A 14,706-nucleotide genomic window follows, 5' to 3' on the forward strand; every position below is an offset into this window, starting at 1 on the left:
ATGTATACATACAATTTTAGAGACATTTCCATATGCTTGGCTCGTGCAATTGCTTCATCTCTCTCCTCAATGGCTAATTTCAGCCTAGATATAACAGCTTCATCACGTTCCTTCTGTGCAAAATATACTTCTTCAACCAGAGCTACCAAAATAGACAACCCATAATCAATCAGGGAAAATACAGAGAAGGTGTACATCTATCAAAAGTTAAAAAAAAGCAATTCCATTATATTAAGGAAAATTTATTAAATGGAGTTAGTATCAAGTAACCATTTGAGAAAATGTTATTTTTAAAAGCTACTGCCAAACTGAGATACCATTTCACACCCATCAAAGAAGCAAAAATTAAAAGGTCCAAGAACAAATGTTGTGAGCTTCTGAAACAAAGGACACTCCCATGTACACTGCATAAATGCATATACATATTTCTACTACTGTATGAAGAGCAATTTGGCAATGTTTATTAAAGTTGAGTATGTGCCCACTCTGTAATAAAGAAAATACTCGCTTTGGAATGTAGTCTGGAGAAATTTTTACAAAAGAAAGCATGTATAAAAATACTGCAGTATTGCTTATAGTAACAAAAACTTAGAAATAACCCAAATGTCTGTCACCATGAGTGGGAATAAATAAATCACAATACATTCAGAATGGAACTCTACCCATCATTCAAAATGAATTAACTATGGATAGATAGTTAACCTCAAAATTAAAATGTTGGCAAGAATAGCAAGTTGCAAAATAAAACAACTACCTACTATTTATGAATAGGCAGCTAGGAAAAAAAAGCATTATTGAAGATTAGAGGAGAAGCTACTTCAGTGGGATGGTGCAAGAAGACGAAAAGAAATGGATCAGGGAAGAATAAAAAGATGCAGAGTTGTGCTGGTTTAGCACAGCTCATCTGTACAGAGCAGGGGGCACTATTTACATAGGTGATAAAACAAACAGAATCTCAGATTTGTATAGCTCTATTCGGGGAGCTTTGATGTTATGTGACATTGTTATTTTTAAAGCATAATTTCTATTGTTGATATACTTGAGATCTTACATAATTTTAAAAACACCACTGTAATGTTACACAAAGAGGGTCTCAAATACTTGGATCACCAAACCAAATTTTATGTATATTGTCAAACCACAAAATAACCTTGAAAATTTGTTTGATATGCTCTTTTATTATATAAAACACTGGGTTTGTGCTCAAGACTTGTTATAAATTAGTACACAGTTGATTAAAATAGTTATACTATTTAAATTGTAAGTGGTAGCAATCATGAGAATAAATCAATTATTTTTTTCATGGTAGATTATGAAAGAGTACAAGTATAAAATGTAATACATAATGTCAAAGCAAGTCAAAACCCACTTTCCAAGGGCTGAGTCTAAAGGAAGAGAAGTGTATACATTCATTCATTCATTTGTCAAATGTTTATCAAACTTCTATGTCAGTCATTCATTTAGTTTTAAGGGCAATGAATAGAGTAGTCATTTAATAAGTCCTTATCACCCCTACATTCCATTTCAGGGAGACAGAAAACGGGTGGGGGGGAAGGCAGAAAGTTAGATAGATACATAACTAGATAGAACAGGGTTTGGAAAAAAAGCCTGCATAAGAGAACTGAGTGAATTGGTACATAGGGAATAGAGCACATTATTTTTGAAAGACTTTTTATTTTTACATTTAAAAATTTTTTTAAAATTTTTTACAGACTGCATTTTGATTCACTGTACATCATTTTGTTTCTGTAGTTGTACATGATGTGGAAAGTTATAAGAAATGAGCATCAATAGAAGAAAGTAAAATTCTATATTTGGTAAAGTTTTCTGCATATTATATCAATTGAAATGGTAAAGTAGTAATTCTAAATAAACTGAAAAGTTACTTATTCACAAATTATTTGTGGAAGTCATGAATAATGAGAATTGATTGTATTTTATAATTCCTATATCACTCAAATATATAGAGAGTGGGAAATACTAATCAAAATCAAATTGAGAAACTGAAAATGGAATACTAAAACAGGTTTGAATAAGCCTAAGAAGACATGAAAGAGAAAACAGAGGGAACAAAAAGGAAAGCAAATAATTAAATGGTAGCCCTAAATCCAAACATATCAGTCAACTACACAGAGATTATCAGATTGGATTTTAAAAGGATAACCAATTATGTATATACAAGAAACTTACTTCAAGAACAATGTTATACAAGTAGATTTTAAAATGCTAAAGAAAGTTAAATCATATAAAATAAAGCTGGCATGACTAAATTTAAATCGAAGTCAACTTTAGAGCAAAGAAAATTACAATGGATAAAAAGCTGTAATAATGATGGATGAAAAAGTCATTTCATCAAAAAGATATAATAATTCTAAATGTTAATACACACATGAAACAAAAATTGACAGGCCTGAAAGAATAAGACAAATCTATTCTTAAAGTTGAAGACATCAACACACTCTCTAATACAGTAGATAGAAAATCAGCAAGAATATAAGAAATTAACATTATTAACCATGAAGAATTAAATGACAGTTATAAAATGCTTCACCATAAATTAAACATCAATTTCAAAAGAACTGAAATCATACAAAGTATATTTTCTGACCATATAGGAATTAAAGTAGAAAACATTAAAAATAACAAATCTATAAACACTTGGATATTAAATAACATATTTCTAACTAATCCATGGATGAAAAGAGGAGGTCTTAGAGAAATCAGAAGTATTCTGAACTCAAAAAAAAAGAGGGGGGGGGGGACTGGGGTTGTGGCTCAGTAGTAGAGCACTCACCTAGCATGTGTGAAGCACTCAGTGAGTTCAATCTTCAGCACCACATAAAAATAAATAAATAAAATAAAGGTATTGTGTCCATCTATATCTTAAAAAAAACAAAAAGAAAGAAGGAAAGAAGAAAGAAAGAAAGAAAGAAAGAAAGAAAGAAAGAAAGAAAGAAATTCAGCATAACAAAATCTGTGAGAAAACTAAAGCACTGCCCAGAGAGAATTTTTTTTTTTTTTTTTTTTTTTTTTTGTACCAGGGATTGAACCCAGGAGTGTTTAACCACTGAGTCACATGCCCAGCCCTATTTTTTTTTTATTTTGAGACAAAGTCCCACTAAATTTTATAGGGCCTCACTAAGTTGCTGAGGCTGGTTTTGAACTTGTAATTCTCCTGCCTCAGGCTCCTGAGCCACTGGGATTACAGGCATATACCACCATGTCCAGCACCTAGAGAGAATTTATAACATTTATTACATATATTAGAAAGATCTCAAATCATCATCTAAGATCATATCTGAAGAAACTAGAAAAGTCAACTAGGGAAGAAGAAGGGGATCAGGAGAAGGGAAAGTAAGGGGAAATACTAGGGAGTGAAAATGACGAAGTTATGGTGACACACGCATGTATAAATAGGCCATAATGAAACCTACTGTAATTATTATGAATAAGTGAAAAAATATTTTTAATAGAAAGGAAAGATCTTCACTATCTTTCAACAATAAAGAATCATCCATATTTTAGGATAAATTAGTGAGAGATAAATTAGGCTAAAATTTAATTCATTAAAAATTTCTGCTCTTCTAAAGAAAATGACAAGGAAATAGAGATAAGCCATAAACTGAAGAAAAAAATTGACTTGTGAGAGTTTTAAAAATTATGTTCTGGATGTGCTTCCTTCATCAGAAGTTTATTATCAGATAAATAAAAGTTGGCACAACCAGAACATAATTTTTAAAACTCTCAAAACCCATAATAAATAATAAAGGAACAACCCAATTAAATAAGTCAAAATAGATATATAAAGTAGATATACAGATGGTAAATAAGTACATGAAGAGGTGCTCAATATTTAGTCATTAGGGAAATGCAAATTATAACTATAGTAAGATAACCACCACATACCTACTTCAATAGTTAAGTTTAAAATTAAAAACTGGCCATAACAAGTGTAAACAAGAATGAAGAATAACTGAACTCTTACACACTAATGGTGAAAATCTAAGACAATACAGTGGGTCAGTTTATTTTTTTTAAAGTTAAAAATATTCCTACCATAAAATTCAGCTATTCCTATTCATTGGTATTTACCAAGAGAAATTAAAGCATATGTCTACATAAAAACTAACACAAGTATTCACAGCTTATTTATTTATAATAAACATAATCTGGGAAAAATCCAAATGTCTAGTAGCAGATGAATGGATAAACAAACTATATGACAAACTGCACTGGAATAACTGAATATTCGCATACATAAAATCAAATGATTTTAAACAACAATTTAGGTGAGCTTAATTAAGATATTCTTATGAATATAGCTTTTGGAAGAACAAGTACTTCTTGGCACAATGTTCATTACTTTTTCTTTCCCTTTTTAAAGGTATTATTATTACTGCTATTTGGCTGTGGCTATACTAGTCTGCTACCAACTTATCAATTCGTCAAGCTATTTTAAAATGCATTTCTGCTCAGAAGGTAGTACCCAAAAATGAATTCTACATTTCCGTTCTAATTCTCCACAATCTTCTTCCAGGGAAGACAATCATAGGAGCTTAGAAAAAAGAATTTGGTATGATGTATACAAGCATATGAATTTTTATTTAGCTTCAAGTAAGGTACTAAATTTCAGTGCCCTTGTTTTTGTAAATTTCTACAATTATTTTAGTTTCAGTTCAGGTATACTAAATAGATATAATAAAACCATGTGTAGTTGTTAGGAAAATTAAATTAGATAATATATGAAAACTCTTGGCCAAATAAATAAAATAAAGTGGATTCTCAACAAATTTTAATTCCATTCTACCACTACTGTCAACAATCTCAACCCATAGACTCAATGTGACTTAACTCCTATATATATTAATAATGTGATTTTGGTTAATTTGAACCACACATTTAAAAATTCAGTTCGAAATTTCTCCTGTTTAAACGTTTTTTCATTGGCATGAAAAAATTATAAACAGACTTAAAGAGAAATTATTCAGAACACACTGTATATTGTATGCTGCATACCATGATGACACTAGTTTATACAAAGTAACATTTTTTTGAAATTTTTACAAAATTATAAATGTATACTTTGTAAGCTGATAGGATACAAAATCATGATCTCACTACAAATTAACATATCCTGGTATAGTATAAGTAAATTAGTAAATTTTAGTAATAAATAATTAGCAAATTTTAAGTGCCAACAGGTTTCCTACCGTTTCTACAAAATGGGATCAGATCTTTATAGAGCAACATTTAATCCAAGTTATGTTTCACTTTACATACAACAGCATCTGATGAAAGGGGTAAAGATAATGATGTCTAGGGCTTTATAATATGCAGGAAAAAAGTTTTTCCTCTATAATCCTGCTTAAGATTCAAAGATGTATATATATATATTTCAATGGAAGGTATCATTTAAGTATTTTTAAGGTTACATTTTAAAATGCCAGATAACTTGCATAAACAACACATGTAGAATTTGGTTATCTGATTTATAAATAAGAAAAAAATTTAAATTTATCACTTAAGGATAATTTTTAACATTAGGTTATATGTGAAATTTTTTAATTATAAAAACCTGATTCTTTCTAGAATTCAGTACTTTTAAAGAATCAATACGCAACTCTCAAACATTTTTAGTAAAGAAAACTTAATTGTAAACACTGAGCTTTTCCAAGGTAGATGACTATTACAAAGTTCACTAGAAAATCAATATAGCATTTTAGTTGGAATTTGCTCATTAAACACCCACAGCTCTAATGCAAATTATGATGGAATGAATAAAGCAAATACGCATGCTTCTTTCTTTTTATTAAATGTAAAATCTACTGTTAATTGCATCTCGTATGTCATACAAACTTTTCTCCTTAACTATTAAATAGAAGCTTTAACAAAAGTCATTAGAGATTCTCTTTCTTTGGCTTGAATAAATTTCAATATTTGTTCAGTAAAGGTTCACAGCAGTTAAATTACATTAACAAATATTATTAGCTACTATGTAAGCCAACCAAGTAAAATACTTATATTGTAGGTAAAACAAATCATTGGGTGTTTACAATAATATTTGGATATCTCCATTTTTAAACATGGTTATCAAATATCCTATAATTCTTAGTCAAATGAGAAAGATTCAGAGAGGATCAACCTTACCCCCCCAACCACCAAATACTCAAATTTGTTTAGTAAGCTAATTGTTTTCTAATATGGGCACAAGTAAATATGAAGAAGCTGAACCATACTAAGTATGAGTTTATTGAGTCAAGGCAGAGTACATATTTCCTTAGTAGAACCCAAGTCTACATGTCCTACACTTCTTAAACTAGTTTTAAAATACAGTAGGAATGAGACCATATATTTGAAAACATTCTAGTTTAAACACTGGATCTTGATTCTCTAAACAACATAATTTGAAAGATAGACATTTCTCAGGTAAAAGAATCTATTTGTTAATATCCTCATGGTAGTTACATATATATAAAAGGCTGAATTAAAGAGAGGGAAGAATAAATTATTAGGAATTTAAATATATCAAATAATCCCTGAATACAATTCATGTTCTAAAATAGAAAATGGTTTTGTAAAAGACTGACCTTTACCTATATATGAAAGAATCTCAGAATGCATGAATACCTACTGTTACAGCTTTACATTGAAGAGTAACCATTCTGGGCAGATTTATTATGATATTAAATAGATTCCCTGCAAATATATCAATAATGAGTTTTTTATTAAATCACCACATAAACATTTCAGTGCCACAAACACTGTACTATGGTTTTTATGTCTTTATCTATTTCTCTGTATAAACTGATTATTGAAAATTTAAAAAGAAACAGTAAAGGCCCCATGCCAATAAAACTTATCCAAAACCACCTTTAAATAGTCTGATGCTTGTTGTAGGCATCACAATGTAGAATCCAATTACTCCAGAACTTGTTTTATGGGCCAGATTATTTATGTTCTTCCAAGGAATAGATTTTTCAAAATTTTATATAATTATTTTATAAGTAACTTTTTCTGATCAAAAAGTAATAAAGGCTCATTTAAAAATTTCAAGGAGACAAATAGCTTAACATAGTTTTAAGTTTCTGTGAATACTGAAAATAAACAATATATTCCTATATTTTTAAATATTCTTCAAAAGATACAAAATAGTACGTGGAATTTTTATCATTTGGACATGCCATATTTTACTCAACTAAGATGTTTCTAATATTGGATTTTACACTGTTTCCAACTATTCATTATATAAACATTAATGTAATATCTGTGAACACCAATTGATTTTATGAATATACATATGTAATGAGGAAAATTCCTAGAAGTATGTTTACTGTATAAGTCAGCATTTTAAAATCTTAAAATGCTATCAATCTTTCCTTTGTAAAGTTGCTGTAAATTTATATTCAGCAGCAATACAGAAATTGTTAAAGGCTAATTAGAAAATTATTTTATAAAATAGTAAAAATAGGAAATATTAAATTTAAAAGAAAAACCCTCAGTAATATATATTGATATCTATTTATATATGTACTACAGATAACTCAAAGATAATACAAAAACACTTTCTAAAATATGCTCCACATTAACATTCAAAAATTTAATACATTGATATTAGAGTTATTTTTAATGTGAAAGAGTTGTTTACCCTTAAAGTATTAAAATCAATACCAACAACCTTATTACTTTTAAAAATAAAATTTAACAGGTATTTTACTTTTTTACTACACAATCTAAATTTTAACTGACACCAAAGGGAAAAGTAACTGTTACCTAAACATTCCTAGTATCACTTCTTCTTTAGAACCAAACATGAAAAAGTTTTAAGATCACTTTCTGAAAAGTTCTGTTTCTGTATTTGTTTTTAATTAGTTATGTTTTTATTAGTTATGTATGCTATACATGTTATTAGTTATATATGTTATTAAATGTCTAATATCATGCTAAATTCCCAAATGCCATATCTAATAGAATATGTCCAATTGTTGGTTACTGCCACATGTAATGGACTCTCTTGTCCACTCAACTTGTATTTCACTTTTCCAGGAAAAAAAATCAAAACAAAATACTTTTCTTGGGAGAGAGAATACAAAATTAACCATACTCTATCCTCAAGTATTATTTGGCTCATAATTGTCAAAATTCATCCTGATACACAACCATAGAATTCTGTAGCCGAAGACAGTAATATAATCAACATTCTATCTATCACTATTTCTACCTGCTATATTTCATAGAGATGGGTCTTTCTGTTTTCATCTGAAATTGCTGGTCATAGTCTAGAAATCCTTTTTCCTTATGAATTAAAAAATAACTATAAATAAAGATTTAATGTTCCATTATAACTTTACAATGTTAAGGCATTCAAGTATTAGAGGAAAGGTAATCATATTTTATTGATGTTCATTATTATATACAGGGAAAAAATGGGATTCCAATGTGAATTATTTCTTAAAAATTAAATATCCTATTTTTTATACTTCTTGTCCACAGACCTCACTCTCATTCATAATCAGTATAGGGCCAACATCATTTGAAATATGGTATATGATAACAATCTTTTTACAAGAGAATCATGTAAACTCTATTATACAATAATTCTTATTTTCTATATTAACTAATTGATGTGTCCTTAATATGCCTGCTATTATATATTACATATCTATATTTTTAAGATTTATATTTGAACCAGGATAGAGAAAGTTAAGATGTAAGTTTCAGGGATTCTATGTTCTGTTCCTCTGGATAATCAAAATTAAACTCCTCTCCTCCTTTTGAAAGTCAAATTAACATTCTCTGTAGTAAGAAGGAATTGACAGTTTTTTTATTTACAAAATATTTCTCTAAATTTAGATGCACAGGAAGGAATCTATGTTTAAAGAGAAAAAGCAGTTTTAAATGCTTGCATTTTCAGTACAAGTAAGGCTAAGCAAATTATATAACCACTAAATTACTAAAATGTAGATAGATAGATAGATAGATAGATAGATAGATAGATAGATAGACAGACAGACAGACAGACTTAAAAACACAAGACTTAGGAACTAAGGAGTTCTTTTGGCTAAAACCCAATATTGGCTTTATTTCAGTTTAATTGGAAGAGGATCTCAAATTCATCTTCTCCATGAGATATCAGGAACCTGGATTTCTCTTTGTACCAAAGGTTAATAAGAAATGTGTCTGCAAAAGTCAAACAGCATTAAATACCAAAAACTGATTATTATTCTACAGGAGTTGTTCTGTCATTCATAATCTCTCCATGCTCCAACCTTCCACAGCTAATCTTTAATGGATGACATGCGAGAAAGAAAAATAACTAACATATAAAGCAGAGGCTCTAACGTGAGCTTTTAAGAAACAGAAAAATAAGGCTTTTAAAGAAACAAATATATTTAAATATCACAAAAATAACATAATAAAATCATTTAAATATTTTAATGCAAAATTTAAGCATCATGTGGATACTATAAGAGCAATAGAAAAATAAAAATTAAAGAGACAACAAATACTAGACAATGCCCACTGAGACTATTTATGAAAAAGGAGAGGTTTAATTGAACAACCTATTTTTGAAAGTTATAAGAGCAAATTAATGGCTATAAATCAGGCCATACAATATTATCTCTTATTATTAAACTCAATTTCTAAAACAAATTTTGTAATGTTTATAGTTTAATCACTTATTTTAGGTCAGAAGATACTTAAATGCAAATATTCAATGTTTCTAGTATATTTCTCTAAATTATTTCCTAGTATTTGAAAGCCATACATGCTAATAATTTTCAAACAGTATTATCCGTGTACATAATAAATAAGTCAAAACAAAGTAAAAAGTCCTAAATGGCTGCAATGAGATAATTTTTTCCCCAATGTCAACATATGGGAAGGAATGAGCTATACATTCTGCTATTCTTAAGACTACATTTTTCATCTATTTTCATTTTTGTAGAGATTTTGGAATTTTATCATATTTTACAACGTTCTCAATAAGGTTGAAACTAAAAGTTAGGCAAAATAAAAAACGGCACATGAAATAACTAATAAAATGCTTTATAAATTACTTTTAAAAAGAAACTAATTTGTTGTGAAACAAAACCATATATAAGTAACAATGGGGTAGTTATATGAATAAAACTAGTATGGAACAGTTTCTTGTATAACTCCTGAATTATTAGAAACACACTGACTGTGTCCCCTTTAAGTAAAGAAGTCTGAAAAAAAGAGTAACAAAGTTGTCATCATCACAATTATCATTTACTGAGTAACTTCTAAGGGTTAAGCAATTCATAAATATTATCTCACTTAAACATCCTAGCCACCTGTAGTAGGTTTTAACCAAAGGCTTAGTGAGGCTGTCATTACAAGTAAGTGGTAAAAAGATTAGAACAAAGGACTAAATCCAAAGTCTGAAAATGTAACTACTATCTACCCACACATCTATGGTATATCATGATTGTGAAGAGACAGAAAAAAAAAGAAATGCTTGAAATTCCAAATCTGTCTTATTTGTTGATATATGTTCAGTGGTTACACAGTGCCTTGTACATAAGGGACCCTAGATAAACCTCTTGTTTGGTAAAGAAGTTAAGCATTGTTCTTATAAAATACTGAAATGTATAATAATCAGTACCAATGGTAATGATAATGACAATAATGATGTACAAAAAGTAAGGGAAGGTAAAAGGGTCAACCATCTGAGATTTGATGATAGAGGACACAACCAAGTTTTAAACACACATAAAATTACATAGAATGACACTGTTCAAATTCTGTAAAAACCAAAGGGAAATAAAGAAAACAGATTTGAAGCTAAGAAGAGTTTTCATGAAGGCTTATCATATGTATACAAGCCCAAATCCTCTGTATGCCATTTCTTTTATTCTGTAGTCACATATTAGAAAAATGTATTAGTGTTTTGTGTGTGTTTGTGTGTGTATTCCATATATATGTACTTTTCCATATAGAAACTAAACAGAATTAGTCATCTTTTCATGAATTTTGACAATGATGACATTATCAAAAGTTCAAGAATTTCATGAAAATAAAAATGTTATATACTATTAAATAAAGCTACCACTTACTGAGTAGTAGTTATAAAATAGGTGCTTTTATACATTGCCTTTAAACCTTAAAATAACCTGTAAGTTATTTAATATTCACATTTTACATGGAAAAAAGTCAGGAGAGGCTAAGAAACCCATTCAAAGGCATACACTCAATATTTAGTATTAAAGCTGTGAATTGAACCTGGGAGTGACTCCAGGGTTTTTGGTCTTCCCAGTTGTATCAAAATACCTAAGGAGAACTGGACACATTTTCTTTTATGTGGTTTAACTGTACCAGATTCTTAGTCTTATAAATTAAACAGTCAGTTGGGAAGACAGGATGGATTAATATTCACATAAATTACATGATACACATACCGATGGAAAAATAAATATGGAGGGAATCTGAAAGACCAGAAAACCTGCATGAGTAAAATGCCAAGACTGGATCATAGACATTATATGGTTTTCATAAAACTTTGGTTTTTATGATCGTCACGTCTCAAAGCCATCACAGGAATTTTTTAACATTAGGGTGCAAATATTTTTTTTAAAATCACATCTTTTACAAGTCATATTTACTTCTTCTATAACTAAATTAAATCTAGTACACATTCACTGTATAAAACCTGAAAAAGAAACCATTCACCGAACCAATAGTTCCATTTAAATACTACCAAAACTTCTCTCTCATTTTACATAAGAGACAAGTATAAATATCGTTTCTTTTAACAAAATTGTATTATAAATAAAGTTTTCTCCTTACAGCTTTCACTTAACACTGAGTTAAGAAGATTTTTTGCATATCATCCAATATCCTTTGGGAAGTCTCACAGCATAAATGTGCTATAACAATTTTCTTATTGTTAGTTGTTTTTGATTCTCTTGCTATGATAACTAAAGCTATGTGAACATCCTTACATACAAATCTTTATTTTACATACTGTAAGGAAATGTCTACTATTTCCATCATATTTTAACAGTTTTTAAAAATCTCTATTGTCATATATTTTGGTATGCTATTTCCAATATTTAGCTCAGACATTTTTTACAATTGTTTTATCGTGGAATCGTTTGATGTTTTTAAACATATTTTGCTTAAGTGCATTACTTAGTGTGCATATTCATAATATACTTTATCAAACACACTTTTTACTTTGAATATAAGAAGTTGTGATAGAAACAAACATCTGTATTTATGTGAACTATCTGTTATAAGAAACAGAATCTGTGCCATATAATTATAGTTCTATACTGTTCCTATTTCTACTAAGATACTAACATGGTTGTTTCTGTTATGTTTTGCTTTTTGAGTGTACTTGGTACAGGTCAGGTAGAAGATAAACTTACTTAAGATCACTGGGGTAGAGGAAGGTGATAGGGAGAGGGAGGATAGGAAGAAGGGGATAGTCCTGAAGATTTAAATTTCCTTTGTTCATATATGAATGCACAAACATTGTAACTCCACATTATGTACAACCACAAGAATGGGAAGTTATACTCTATGTATGTATAATATGTCAAAATACATCCTACTGTCATGTACAAATAAAAAGAACAAATAAAAATAAGTGTAATGTTCAAAAAAAATGAAGAAAATTATATTAATGTATTTATGAATTAGTCAAAATGAATATGTATAACTAAAATTTTAAAAAAATGTTTATATATATTTATATATGTATATATTATATATAGTATATGTACTACATAAATATATGATAGATATTTATAATATAAAATATAATATGTACTACATAAATATATATTACATATATATTTTTTTTTCTGTTGTAGGAATTGAATCCAGTGGCACTTTAACACTAAGTTATATCCCCAGCACTTTTTTTATTTTTTAGTTTTGAGACAGGGTCTCACTAAGGGCCTTGCTAAGTTGCTGAGGTTGGCTTTGAACTTTCTATCCTTCTGCCTCAGCCTCCTGAGCCACTGGTACTACAGTCATGTGCCACTGTTCCTGGCTTTAACACTGTTACTGTACATTTAATGAAAAATGAGTTCACTAATAGACTAAATTTTTCAGTTTCAAAATAGTGGATTTTTAAGCAATTCACTATTATTAAAATTTGATATAACACTAATAATCCTCTTTAATGTTACAAGTAAAAGATATTTCTTAAATAAGATAGAAGTGAAACATAAAAATCTAGTTGAAAATCAATACTTTAAAAAACTTTGAAGGATTTTTGTTTTGTTTCACTTTCACCACTTTGTGTTTGGACACTTTTTTGGGGGACACATCTCTTAACTAGATTGTTTTGTGATTAATAAGAATTATACAGTAATCAAATTTTCTCCATTTTATGCAGGAATGATTCAAATGTTCAATCAAGGGGAATCCTTAAATATATCAATAAATATTTGAAGGACATGCTTAGCTATATTATACAACAAATTTAATTGCTTAATGATTACCCCAGGAATTATATGCTATGCTCATAATTCTCATGTTTTAATACCCCGAAATATTCAATTACTTCTGTAAGACACATGAAAAGTTAAATTTTTTTGTCTAAACAAGCATACTTTCTGTATACAATACCATCCTAATTTCTGTATACAATACCATCCTTTCTGTATACAATACCATCCTAATACCAGTGTACCATAGGTACCTATATACCTATGGTACACTGGTATATAGTGTACCATATACACTATATGTATACATATAGTGTGTATATATGTATATGTGTATTTGATTATAAAAAGCCAGGAAATTTCTAAATCATTCTAAACCTATACTTGAATTATTGATATTAACATTCATGGTCATCTTGGTTATATCTTTTTTTTTTTTTTTTTTTTTTGCGGTGCTGGGGATCAAACCCAGGGCGTTATGCTTGCAATTGCAAGGCAAGCACTCTACCAACTGAGCTATCTCCCCAGCCCTTGGTTATATCTTTATGATGTTTAATTCTGTTTTCCAAAATAATATTTTGAAGACAGACTGTACTAATTAATCATATATCTGACCTTAAATACCATGATTCTTTCACATATGTAACCAAGTTAGGTGGCTTATAAAGCATAATTATGACCTCAGCCTAATCACAAAATAATTTATTTTTAAAAAACCATTGCAACTGATGTAAAAATGTTAAATTAGTGCTCTCCAAAATGCCAGTGAATGCTGACATCTACTATTTTGTGAAATTTCTTAACACATGAAAACAGTATGGGGGAAAGAGCCAAACTGACATATACATGGATATTACAGATTTTAGAATCATTTGCTCAATCTGTAACATATCACAGATAAGATAAAAAATTTTCCCTTTGAAAAGACCTGTGAATAAAGACAGACTCCAAAAATAAATTTAAGGCAGTCATTTATAACATTAAACTGTGGCAACCTGTCACTTGAATCTCAGGGAAAACATTATCTCTTATCATCATCTATATCATCAGATGTTAACTTATTAATTGCACAAAACAGATTTTTTGAATCAAATATAGGTTTTCTTTGTAATGAATATATGAGTATCTTCACATGAAGGAGAAGTATTTCCTCTCAACGAGCTAAAACAATAAGTGGTATTTGAACTGCTGGTTGAAAGGTAGAGGCACTGGTAATCATTATTTCCCCTTGTTTGTTCAGGCCCTTCCAACAAAACAAACAACCTTTTTGTGATTGGATTGACAT

The 14,706-nt window shown here is 29.1% G+C and overlaps 1 protein-coding gene across 15 annotated transcripts in view; it reads right to left on the reverse strand.

The window, feature by feature from the left end:
- Nucleotides 1-14,706, reverse strand: part of MIPOL1 (mirror-image polydactyly 1) — a 326,832-nt gene that overhangs the window by 208,290 nt on the left and 103,836 nt on the right. For all 15 annotated transcript variants that reach the window (XR_013760621.1, XM_079120134.1, XM_079120138.1 and 12 more), the window contains one exon: nucleotides 13-142. Coding sequence is in view for 14 of the 15 variants with exons in the window: in XM_079120134.1 (XP_078976260.1) it covers nucleotides 13-142 (130 nt within the window). In the remaining variant the exon portion in view is untranslated. The remainder of the gene's footprint in view (nucleotides 1-12; nucleotides 143-14,706) is intronic.

The sequence above is a fragment of the Sciurus vulgaris genome, assembly GCF_902686455.1.
Source record: "Sciurus vulgaris genome assembly, chromosome: 2".
NCBI lineage: Eukaryota > Metazoa > Chordata > Mammalia > Rodentia > Sciuridae > Sciurus > Sciurus vulgaris.